This window comes from Bos indicus x Bos taurus, chromosome 18, assembly GCF_003369695.1.
Source record: "Bos indicus x Bos taurus breed Angus x Brahman F1 hybrid chromosome 18, Bos_hybrid_MaternalHap_v2.0, whole genome shotgun sequence".
Lineage (NCBI taxonomy): Eukaryota > Metazoa > Chordata > Mammalia > Artiodactyla > Bovidae > Bos > Bos indicus x Bos taurus.
Genome location: NC_040093.1, coordinates 55,099,534 through 55,112,316, shown reverse-complemented (window position 1 = coordinate 55,112,316; position 12,783 = coordinate 55,099,534). Strand labels below are relative to the sequence as shown.

Below are 12,783 nucleotides of genomic sequence, written 5' to 3'. Positions count from 1 at the left end.
AAGGGATCAAACCGAGAGAGGGGAGAAGCGCCCCAGACTTACCGACTCTGCCTTTGGGGCCTCTCCCACCGCCCACACCTCCATCTTCTGGAACTGGAAGTCCTCCTGGGCCGACAGCTGAGGGCTGCCGTACGTGGTGCACGTGGGCTTGGCCTTGCTGTGTCCTTTCCCGAAATCGACGTCGATCCACAGCCCAAAGTAACCGTGCTGTCCTCCCATGCCCTGAGGGGGGAGGCGCATCAGACCCCGAGGCCCACCCCAGCCCTCAGGCCACAAGGGCATGCGGAAGCGAATGCAACTTTCTTCTTTTTTTTTTAAACTGTGAAATAATAGGTATTGGTACAACTGAAGGATCCCACTGCAGGTGCTTAGAACACTCATCCAGGTGTCCTGAGTCCCACCCAGCGGCTCTTTCTCACGGGGCTGCACTGGCAGGAAACACAAGTCAGGACCTCCCTGGTGGTCCAGAGGCTAAGAGTCTGCACTCTCAGTGCGGGGCTGGGGCTGGGTTCCATCCCTGGTCAGGGAGCTAGATCCCACACCCCACAGCTCAGTTCGCCCCCACAACCGAAGACCCAGCGCAGCCAAACAAATAAAATATCTTAAAAGGAAATGCAAGGGGCAACAGAGGACAAAAGAATGCAGACGACCAGACCCAGAGGCTGCAGTCCATAACACGAGGGGAGAGCTCCACCCAGCGCTCGCGGCTGGGAAACCCGTGGCCAGGCCCCAGGCCCCAGGCCCCTGTGCTGGAGCAGGCATGCAGGGGCAAAGGAGGACGCTATCCGGCTCTAGGCGAGAGACTGGTGGGAACAGAACCGCTGTTCAACCTCTCTGGTCCCCTTCTCTGGGTGCCACCTCCACCCCCGCCTCTACCCCGGGGCCCTCGGGCACGGAGTTAACACTGAGCAAGGGACCAGGGCAGTCTCCAGCCGCACTCAGGGGCCGCCTCTCCCCGCCAGCCGACTACTGACCCCCTGAGGCCAAGACCCTCGCCCCTGTCGACACTAAAGTGCCCTTTCAGAAGGCGTCTTGGGCCATCGGGGGGCCCGAGGGAGCCCCAGAAAGAACCGGGGAGGAGCTCGGGGCCCGTTCCACACCGATGAGGTGGACCCACCTTCCCCGCCCCTCAGTGCTGCAAAGTCAGGACTGGAAATTTCCCAAAGAGATGCTTTTCACTAAGCAGCAGGGAAGAGAAGGAGGCTGGGGCTGCCGGGAGACACCTCTTGCACCCAAGATAAGCATCTGTGCGGGTGCCCATCCCAGCTCCTTGCCCAGCCCTGTCCCCACATCCCCCACCGTCACCTGTGGGCTTCAGCCCTGCCCACTTCTTCCTGCGGCTGAGTCCAGCTTGATGGGTCCAGAGAGCCTAGCCCCGCCCCCGGCACGAGTTCCAGGGCGGCGTCTCCAGCCACAAAGGCCACAGACCAACCACCTGATGACCAGGAAACTGGCGGAACCTGTCGTTCGCACACAAAGCGCAGAAACACCCCAACAGAGGCCCTGTTTTTTTCCAAGGGAGAGGTTGGTCCTGGCTGTCGCTCCCGGCGTCACCACCCCGAGATCCGGGCAGGATGGACTGGACACCACACGCTGCCCGATGAGTAGGCGCGTGCCCCGGGGCACGTCGGGGCGGGGCTGTCGCCCAGGGGTGGACGGCACCGCGGGGGCCGCGCCCCGCCCCCCGCCCCCATCCTCACCAGGCCGTTGGGGATGGTCTGCTGCCCTTGATTCAGGTACATGTAGTGGTCGTTGTAGCCCGTGCAGGTGTACACGGCCATGCGGGGGGAGACGGAGAACAGGAAGCACCTGTCGTCCCCTGAAAGTGAGCAGAGCACAAAGAAGCCGGATCACCCACCGCAGCCGGGCACGGGGAAGAGCAGGAAACGCAAACAGGCCCGCTCAGAGGGCCGAGCTGGAGGAGCTTATCGGGGTCCTCGGTGTGCAGGGGTTGGGGAGGTCCCACATGTAGGGGCAGAGCCCTCAGACCAGCAGGCGGATCCCAGACCCACGGCTGCCCGGGGCCCATAGGATGAGCTGCGGCTGGGAGGCGAGGGTGACCTCCAGAAAGGAATGTGGTGTCTGCCTGCTGGTGACACCGCCCTGCCTCCGAGTCAGAAAGAGCAGCCTTGTCTCCGCGTGGCCACAAAGGGCAGGCGGTCACTGCGGGCCCCGACTGGACACCCGCACAGCCTCAAGCGTGCCATTCAGAGAACAGAGGATGCCTGCAGATGCAGCTGGCTGGGGAGGGGGACGCACCCAGGGAGAGGTGACCCTCCACTTTCACCTGGGCACAGGCGTGGACATGCTGCACTCAGCGAGGTGCAATCAGAGCTCCAGAAACGTGGAGCTCTCCACCTCAGACTCCTTTCCCACCCCCATGCACTCACTGCGGGGTGGTGACGGAGGGCACACACCCCCACCCCGGGGAGCTCCCAGCTAGGTGGGAACCAGGGATGTGCCCCACAGCCGTGGGATCTTCGCCAGAAGCACTGCCCCACCCCGGTGACAGTGTGAGGGCACCTCACAAAGGACCCAGCTCAGGCACTGGGGAAGGAAGCTCCAGGAAGCAAGCAGGGAGCCCGAATGCGGAGGGCGGACACGAGGCAGGCATTGAGCCCCAGGCCTTAGGAGGACGGCCCTGGGTGGCAGGCGGGCCTGCACAGGCAGAGTCAGGACCCGTGATGCTCAAGCCTCCCCTCCAGATGGACCCCAGGGGCCTCCACAGGGACTCAGCTCCTCTGAAACCAGGAAGGACGGCCTGAGATGGAGACGGCCGGGTGAGGGCCCCTCCGTGGAGGAGGGACCCCCGCATGGCAGGCATGAGGGAACAGCGGGACCCCCCAGCTGTAGAGCAAGGTTTGTGGGCGCTGGAGTAGGGGAGGAAGTGAGGTGAGCCTGGGGAGGCCATCGGGACCGGGAGACACAGGGCTGCCCTCCAGGCTAAAGACTCAGGCTTGAGTCCATGTGCCCCAGAAGGATGGGTCTCGCCTCAAGTAACGGCCTGGTCCCACCCGCAGCCCCGGGACCATCACTTCCCCTGCTGGTCCCAAGGCTGCCTTTCAGCCAGTGTTCACTGGCTCCTGGTGCTAAGTAAGGTGCCGGGGCCACAGAGCAAGGACCACATGCTAGTCCATTCTGGGATCCACACCCAGAGGGAAGGGCCACCTGGGGAAGACGACACTCCACTCCAGGGTGCAGGGCAAGCACCGAGGAGTCACAGGACCTGCAAAGGCGGCAGTCCCACAGGGGCCTCCTCGCCCGACTCCCACCACCACACCACCCCCATCACCCTACGGTTTACAGGCTGCCCTCCCCATGGTTCTGGGAACCCCAGCAGAAAGGGTAAAGCACCCCGCCCAGGATGGAGCCGGACTCCGCCCAGCGCTGCAGGCCTTTGGCTGCCCCTCGGCCAGCAGAAGCGGAAACAGAGTGACCCTGTGGGTGTCTCTTCAAGGCACAAATACTTGAGGTGACTGGGGGACCAACAGATGAGAAAGGCCCAAGTCGTGAAAGGCATTTGCGAGGCTGGGCTGCCCCCTGCTGGAATCCTGGCCTCACGCTTCACGACAGAAAGAGCTCACGTCTGAAAACCTGGTAACTGCTTTTTCCCACAATTCTTCAAGCAGACGAATGAATGCTGCTCTCGTAAATGAAAGCTGGAGACACAGCAGAGCTGACCTTTGGGTTAATACGAGAGGAGCTGGAAGACGTGCAAGTTTCGTCTAGATAGTAATGACTCTCGGGGCTGTTCTTCCACGTCCTCGAGCAGAGCTTCCAATCACAGAGACCCAGCTATTCACCCCCAGGGACCCCTCCGTGTGATGCTGTGACAAGGTGGGCAAGCAGCTCTCTGTCCTAAACCGTGTGTACAGACAGCAGAGCCAGAGTTGGGCTCCTATGGTCCTCCTGCAAGTCTGGGGCATGGGTGGGTGTCGGCAGAGGGTGCTGATATGGCCGGCTCCCCAGTAAAAAAAAAAAAAGGAAAACCCTAACACACCCCTGCTGGACAGCACTGCACCATTTAATGATGCTGAGCTGCTGTTTCCTCACCTGAAATCCAGGGGTGAGGACACCTGTCCGGCTTACCTGACCCAGCTGCTGCTGCTGGTGCTGCTAAGTCGCTTCAGTCAGTCGTGTCTGACTCTGTGCGACCCCATAGACGGTAGCCCACCAGGCTCCCCCGTCCCTGGGATTCTCCAGGCAAGAACACTGGAGTGGCGGGGATTCTCCAGGCAAGAACACTGGAGTGGGTTGCCATTTCCTTCTCCAATGCATGAAAGTGAGAAGTGAAAGTGAAGTCGCTCAGTCGTGTCCGACTCTAGCAACCCCATGGACTGCAGCCCACCAGGTTCCTCCTTCCATGGGATTTTCCAGGCAAGAGTACTGGAGTGGGGTGCCATTGCTTTCTCCGACCTGACACAGCAGCCAGAGTCTATATAGAAATCCGTTAAGTTAAACCTCCATAAACACCGTGCTTCCCCATCCTCCCAAACACGTCTAGAAAAAAACGCTTGGGAGAGGAGATGGAAGAAACAGCGCATGCGCTCTGGCGGGCTCAGAGGTCTCCACGTGGTGGCCGACGGACCAGAACTTGCCAGGAGCACTGCGCTACCAACGTGGGGCTCAGGCAGCCCAGTCTCACCTTGAAACTGAGGCTTGACTTCCCAGGAGCAGGAGGCGAAGCCTCCGAACACGTGGCCGTCGCTGTCCTCGAGCAGCACCAGGCAGGGCCCCCCGTGTGCGATGCGCCCGCAGAGCTGCGCAAAGCTGTTCCCGTGGAGCTCGGTCGCGAAGAGCAGGCGCCAGCTGAGCCGCCGCTCCTGGGGCAGGTGCGAGTTGACGTAGATGACGGACAGGACGTCCAGGACGCTGGCGAACTCCCGCTGCGGGTCCACCTGGCGCTCGGGGACCAGGGTGGCCAGCTTGAGGGACGAGCGCAGGAGGAGGAAGCCCTGGTGGATGACCAGGCTCAGAAACGTGGCCACGTGGTGAGCCCGGAACACCCAGTCCTCGAGCACGGCCTGGTCACAGTCGCGGTCCAACCACTGAGGCCCCAGAAGCTTCCCGCCACCTAGTGGAGGAGAAAACAGTGCTGGGGGGTGGGGGGGCCATGACATCGCCTCCCGTCTGCTTTCCTGAACCTGCTCTGTCCAACAGGGGAGCCACGCCTGCGGTTCGTGGGCATGGAGATGCGTGGTGAGTGTAAAATGCACGCCCGTTTCAAAGACTTGGTGTGAAACAAAAAAAAGTGTAAAATAACTCGTTGTTTGGTTTTTTTTTTAACATTGCCAAGGTTAAGGTATATTTTGGAAATTTTCTTAAAATCAATCTCACTTGTTTCTTTTTGCTATTTTCACGTGGTTACTAGAATATTTAAAATTTCACATGTGGTTTGCTTTGCAGTTCACATCCTACCCCTGTTGGACGGTGCTCATCTAAACAACTCAACATCAATGCTCTTATCTTTTCTCTGCATTCCCAGCTGCATTTCAGAGGCCCAGAAGACAGTTACACCCTCCCCCTGGGGCCCTGAAACTCCCCACACCCGTCCCTGAGAGGGCTGGCTACACCAAAGCCACTAGTTTAACAAAGCCATTTGGGAAGGATTCAGACGTCCACTGTCCTCCAGCTATGTCAGGGTGGTGGTGGGGTAGTCGCTAAGCCATGCCTGACTCTTTGCGACCCTTTGGACTGTAGCCCACCAGGCTCCTCTGTCCATGGGATTTCCCAGGCAAGAATACTGGAGTGGGTTGCCATTCCCTTCTCCAGGGAATCTTCCTGACCCAGGAATCGGACCCTGGTCACCTTCATTGGCAGGCGGATTCTTTACTGACTGAGCCACCAGGGAAGCCTTACATCAGGGTAGTGGTTAGTAACTTCCTGGGCACCCCTCAATTTATCTGGGGAGAACGGGTTTCATTAACTACAAATTATGCTTCATTGTTCTAACCAACACCTATGCTTCTGATTTCCGTCTCTTACCTACTAAGAACAGAGGTGGCATGGCAGTGGCACCAGAAGACAAACTATTGGGAATTCATCCATATATGACGGCCTCATATATTCACAGTAGATTGTGTTATTATTCTTTCCAAGTTCCAAATATCTTGTTTAATTTTTCACACTGTGTTTAGAAATCCAGCTTTATAATAAATCAGTAACGCTTTTATAAAATAAGTCAACTTTGTTTTATACGTCAACAAAGCTACAAGATTCACCTCAAGATATTTTAAAATTCCAAGTAGATTGAAATATATACTGTTTCTCCGCCAACAATAGCAGAACACATTCTTCTCCAGCAGGTCTGGAATATTCTTCAGAACAGACCATATGTTAGGCCATAAAGCATGCCTTGATAAACTGAGAAGAACTGAAGTCATGTAATGTATGTTCTTCAATCACACATAATAAAATTACAACTCAGAAGGCAATTTGGGAAATTCACAAATATATAGAAATTAAAGAGTATACCTCTAAACAACCAATAGGCCAGAGAATAAATCATGAAGGAAGTCAGAAAACACTGAGCTGGATGAAAACAAGAACACAACATAGAAAACTGATGAGATTCAGCTAAAGCAGAGCTTAGAGGGAGACGCACGGCCATAAATGCCTATATGAAAAAGAAGAGAGACCTCAAACCAATAACCTAACCTCCTACCTTGAGAAACTGGACGAAGAAAACCAAACTAGACATCGGAATCAAGATGCCAGAGTAACAAGACATAGAACTCACCTCTTCCCACAAAGACATCAAGAACACACCTACAAGACTTCCCTGGTGGTCCAGTGGTTAGGAATCCGCCTGCCAAGGCAGTGGACATGGGTTTGATCCCTAGTCTGGGAAGATCCTACATGACCCAAAGCAACCAAGCCCATGTACCACAAGCACTGAGCCCATGTGCTCTAGGGCCCACGTGACACGGCTACTGAGCTCACGTGCCACAACTACTGAAGTCCGTGTGCCTGGAGCCCACACTCTGCAACAAGAGACGCCGCACAATGAGAAGCCCACGCGCCACAACGAGAGAGCGGCCCCACTCAAAATCAGAGAAAGCCTGCACGCTGCAATGATACCCAGTGCAGCCAAATCAAGTAAGTGAGAAAAGAATACATCTACAGGCCGTCGTCCAAAAAATCTACAAAATATAAAAGCCTGCACGCTGCAATGAGACCCAGTGCAGCCAAATCAAGTAAGTGAGAAAAGAATACATCTACAGGCCGTTGTCCAAAAAATCTACAAAATATAAATGCTGGAGAGGGTGTGGAGAAAAGGGAACCCTCCTACTCTGTTGGTGAGAACGTAAACTGGTACAGCCACTGTAGAGAACAGTATGGAGGTTCCTCAGAAAACTAAAAACAGAGCTACCACATAATCCAGTAATCCCACGCCTGGGCACACACCCAGACAAAACTATAATTCAAAAAGATCCATGCACCCCAAGGCTCATAGCAGCACAACAGCCAAGACACGGAGACAACCTGAGTGCCCACTGGCAGAGGAGTGGATAAAGAAGATGTGGTGCATACATACGACAGAATATTGCTCAGCAATAAAAAAGAACAAAGTAAGGCCATTTGCAGTAACATGGATGGACCCAGAGATGATCATACTGAGTGAAGGAAGTCAGAAAGAGAAAGACAAAGAATGATATTACTTATAGGTGGAATCTGAAAAACGACACAGGCCAATACATCTGTGAAACAAAAACAGACGCACACACACAGCAAACAGATGTGTGGCTGCCGATGGGGAGGACGGAATGGGGGGTTGGGGCTGCGCGTGTATGCTGCATGCACGCTTGGTCATGTTCGACTCTTTGCAACCCCATGGACTATAGCCCACCAGGCTCCTCTGTCCATGGGATTTCCCAGGCAAGAGTACTGGAGCAGGTTGCCATTTCCAGTTCCAGGGGATCTTCCTGACCCAGGGATCAAGCCGCGTCTCTTGTGTCTCCTGCATTGGCAGGTGGGCTCTTCATTACTGCGCCATCTGGGAAGCCCGAGGTCAGGATTAGCAGATGCAAACTATCATATACAGCACGGAATAAACAACAATGTCCCACTGTAGAGCGCAGGGAACTATATTCAATATCCTGTTACAAATTATAATGGAAAAGAATATATTTAATCTAAATGAGTCACTTTGCTGTACAGCAGAAATCAACACAACATAACACAATCCACGATACTTCAATTAAAAAAAAAAAGGAAAAACAAAACTAAATCTAAAGGAATCTAAAAGCAGCAGAAGAAAGGAAATAAAAGACTTGAAGATAAATGAAATAGAGGTTAGACAACAGAGAAAGTCCACAAAACCAAAAGCTGCCTCTTTGAACATAGCAAGAAGTGAACACACCTTTAGCTAGACTGACCCAGAAAAAAAAGAGAAGGCTCAGATGACTAACATCAGAAATGGAGGTGGAGACGTCACTACGGACCTGGCAGAAATTAGGATTATGAGGAAATACTATAAACAACTGTATGCCAAGGAAGAGAGAATCGCAACGGTCCTTCGAGTTTGGAAGACGCACACTTGCTGACTTTAAACTTGAATACAAGATGGCGTGGAACCACGCTCCGACGCCAAGGTCTAGGGACTAGGGCGGGGCACTTGCCTTGAAGCCTCATCTCGGAGCACAGCTGGGCAGCCAGCACCTGCACCCTGGATGGGGAGCCTGGGGGTGGCTTCTGACTCCAGCCTCGCAGCTGCCGTCTGTAGCTTAGCACGTGCACCACAGAGCCAACCAAGTCCTCTGTAAACTTGGAAGATGACAATTTCACCGTTAATCGCACCACCCTTGTACCTCGGACCTACATCAGATCAACACAGAGAAGGGCGTCTTGTCTCACTGAGGCCAACGTGGCGGACCCCAGGGTGGGAAGAACCACGTGACTTGGTAGTTATTCAGTTTTCCAATGATGCCCTCGGCTGGTCTAGTTGGCTGACGCCTCTTTGTCCGGGAGTTCTGACCTCAACCGGTTACGTGGTCCAGGGCCCCCCAGGGGGGACTTCTGCACAAGGCCTCCGCCAGCTGCTGCATCATCCTGAGCCCCCCACCAAAGGACCCCAGCACTGCCTGGGGCGGCTGCGAAGTGCCTGGTGGCCCCTCACCTTGTGGACATCTCTCGCTTTCACGGGACCTCCTGAGGCAGAAATCATGTTCAGGATCACGAGACTCTTCTCCTCGGCAGTTCCTTTCAACAGGTGGGACATGGATGCTGTGAACTGCTCCTGGGAGACGCGCTCGCTGGGCCCCTTCACCTTCCCGCTGCCATCCACCCTCCGCATGCCCTCGAACAGTCTGGTGACCATCTCTGGGGGAAGAGCGTCCCCCACATGGTCCTGTGGGGACAAGCGGGTGAAAAGCCCAGACAGAGTGCAAGTCAGACACAGTAGGATGACGGGAAAACAGCTAAGGGACCAAGACCGACTGCTGCCAACAGCAGAGAACCTTCCCAGACCCCTGGTGCACCATCTCTGCCCACTAAGGGTGTCCTACCACCCCAGGACCCACATACCTAACGTGTCCCGGCCCGTGGCTCATCTTGGCCATCTAACTCTTCTGTCATCTGTTCCCATCCTGCCCTCCAGACTTCCCAGTCTCCCCAGACTGGCCATGTCCTTCCTGCCTCCGGCCACTGGCTGCTTTTCACTCTGCTAACATCTTCTCCATTCTAGTTCCAGCAGCTTTCATTTGCATATCTGAATTTATTTCCACATGGAACATACGGCCTGTGTAGTGCTACATTGGTCTCCTCTAGATTAGGGACTTCCAGATATATTAACTATCTCTCCAAGTTCTTTGTGCTCAATATGCATTGGAAAGTGGGGGAGGGATAAACTGGGAGATTGGGACTGACATATAAACTCTACTATATATAAAATAGGGTTTCCCTGGTGGCTCAGACGGTAGAGAATCCACCTGCAATGCAGGAGACCTGTGTTCTATCCCTGGGTTGGGAAGATCCCCTGGAGAGGGGAAGGGCTACCCACTCCAGTATTCTTGCCTGGAGAATTCCATGGACAGAGGAGCCTGGTGGGCTACAGTCCATGGGGTCGCAATGAGTCAGACACGACTGAGCAACTAACACACACACACACATATATAAAATAGGTAACTAACAAGGAGCTGCTGTATAGCACAGGGAATTCTACCCAGTCCTCTGTAATGACTTATATGGGAAAAGAATCTAAAAGGGAATGGGTGCACATATTTGTATAACTGACTCACTTTGTTGTTCACCTCAAACTCACACAAGATTGTAAAGTCACCAGATGGCCCAAAGATGTCTGTGATGTTGCCGCACCCTGAGCACCCGAACACATGCGGTTAAGAGCCCCATGGAGCGGAGCAAAAAGATGGGGAAGTGGGCAGTCACTCCTCGTCAGGTGCACCCTGACCCTGAAACTTCATTATTTTGTTGGGGAAACAACAAAATTCCTAGGACGTCAAACACTTAACAAATCCGGAAGGCCAAGGTGGACTTGAGACTTGGCAGTTATCAGACCCACAAATACAGCTTGGGCAGCCCCTCACCCACTGCAAGGAGAAATCAGGGGATGGTGGTGCAAGAGACGGGAAGCAGTCAGCAACCTCTGGTCAACCTCAAGTGGGAAAAGTCCCTGCACAGTGTGAGATGAAGGCAGAGTGGAGCAGCTGCCACACCGACCACGGAGCCCACAAGGCTGAAAGTAGGTCCGATCTGTTTCTTCTCGGAAAACACATCTCTCCGTGTTCCCACACCTGCCTTCAGGAGCTGAGGGTCAGCAGCAGCCTGACTCCTGCTCAAATTAAACATGAACTCCCAGCTGTTACCCTTGCCTTCAGTGCCTGCAGAGAGAAGGATCTGGGCGAGGCACTGGAGCCAAGCTTCTCCGACGACAGAGCATCGAACAGCCTGTTGACCTCGGCCTGCTCCGCGGGGAGAAACCGTGAGGAGCACTCCTGTCCTGGGCAACTCTTGTTGTTCCCCATCTGTCCCTGTGGCCGGTGGGACTCTGCAGGAGAGAAGTTCACACCCGTTAGAGACAGAAATCAAATATGTATAGGTGGCTCAGTCGGTAAAGAATCCGCCTGCAGTGCAGGAGACCCAGGTTTGATCTCTGAGTCAGGAAGGTCCCCTGGAGAAGGAAATGGCAACCCACTCCAGTATCCTTGCCTGGCGAATCCTACGGACAGAAGGAGCCTGGTGGGCTACAGTCCATGGGGTTGCAAGAGACGGACACGACTTAGCGACTAAACCACATATATATTTTAACTATTTTGCTGTTTTATCTTATTTTATTGCCGCATGCTATGTGGGATCTTAGTTCCCTCACAAGGGATTGAACCCATGCCCCCTGCGTTGAAAGTGTGGCATCTTAACCACTGGACCACCAGGGAAGCCCCAAATATGTCCATCATAGAAAACAAATGTCAATAATTATATGGTCAAAGTAAGCAACATTGATTTACTTGCAAAATGCAGCAAAAATGCAGACCTATGTAGTGTTTCAATGTGGTAGAAATTATTATTTTTTTAGTTGCTCAGTCATGTCCGACTCTTTGTGACCCCATGGACTGTAGCTCACCAGGCTCCTCTGTCCATGGGGATTCTTCAGGCAAGAATACCGGAGTGGGATGCCACTTCCTTCTCTAGGGGACAAATTAGTTGACACAAATAAAATGCGAAAACTCAATCAGATTCCTCTGCCTTCTCAAAGCCTGCTCATAACCGCCAACCGTCTGGATTTCTTTGTTCCAAAATAGTTTCTAAGCTAGTGTAACTAAAAGGTAGAAAAATCAGGATTTTAATCTAAATATTCATTTTTTTAAAAACCTGAGTTGAAAAAATAATCCATAAGGGTGGATGATTACACATATTTAAATAAAATCAACACCTTGCAAATATCACCTACAGAGCAGAAGTGCCGTGGGACACGTTCTTCCTTTGCGATCCTGGCTTCTCCTGGTGGCTGGGCAGCCTTAGGCAAGTGACCGAAACTCTCTGTGCCCCAGGTTCCTCGTTCGTAAAGTGGGAATAGTCACAGCCCAACCTCAGATGGATGGGATCATGGTGCACACTGACCAAAGCTGTGAGAACCCAGCCCACGCCTCATCTCTGGGAGGGATACTAAAAGAGGCTGGCAGCCAAAGGCAGGTGGCCCAGGGGCTGCATTTGGGTCCCAGACCTCATCACAGAAAGGGGTCCAGCGCAATCCGATGCACGATTCAGACAGAAAAGCACATCCGAGATGAAACAACCACGTAGGAGGCAGAGGGCCACAACCTCCTAACTCCTGTCTTTAGACTTCATCTGGGACCCACCAGGTCAAACTGCTGGGGAGAGGGGCACCCCCACAAAGCAACAGCCCATAGGTTCCCCCCAGGTCACGTGGAGGGGGCAGGCTGTCCACAATCCAGGTGGAGCGTGGATCACAGACCTCAAGAGGAAGTGGGGTACATGTGGGGCCTTTCTTCTTACTGAAGTGAGATTCACATAACAACATAAAATGACCCATTTCAAAGTGAGTGACTCAGTGGCATTTGGTACATGCACAGTGTGGTGAGACCACCACCTCCCTCTAGACCCAGAACATTTCCATGACCCGAAAAGAAACTCCACAGCCATTAGGGGCCACACCCCATTCCAGGCTCCCCAGGCCCTAGCAACCACTAACACGCTGTCCCTGTGGAGCTGCCTGTTCTGGACACCTCGTGTGAATGAAATCATCCAACACGTGGTCTTTGGGGCTTGGCTTTCTTCACTCAGTGTAACATTTTAAGGGTTCATCCA

General features: G+C 53.8%; 1 protein-coding gene across 8 annotated transcripts in view; it reads right to left on the bottom strand.

Moving 5' to 3' along the window:
- Positions 1 to 12,783, bottom strand: part of MEAK7 (MTOR associated protein, eak-7 homolog) — a 71,875-nt gene that overhangs the window by 10,838 nt on the left and 48,254 nt on the right. For 5 of the 8 annotated variants that reach the window (XM_027513907.1, XM_027513901.1, XM_027513902.1 and 2 more), the window contains 6 exons: positions 10,824 to 11,005; positions 9,119 to 9,349; positions 8,622 to 8,766; positions 4,646 to 5,074; positions 1,701 to 1,819; positions 43 to 222 (listed from right to left, as the gene is read on the bottom strand). In XM_027513907.1, coding sequence (XP_027369708.1) covers positions 43 to 222; positions 1,701 to 1,819; positions 4,646 to 5,074; positions 8,622 to 8,766; positions 9,119 to 9,349; positions 10,824 to 10,982 — 1,263 coding nt within the window. In that variant the 5' untranslated portion in view covers positions 10,983 to 11,005. Of the gene's footprint in view, positions 1 to 42; positions 1,820 to 4,645; positions 5,075 to 8,621; positions 8,767 to 9,118; positions 9,350 to 10,823; positions 11,006 to 12,783 lie in introns of all 8 variants that reach the window. The other 3 variants (XM_027513905.1, XM_027513906.1, XM_027513908.1) reach the window with 3 other exon arrangements.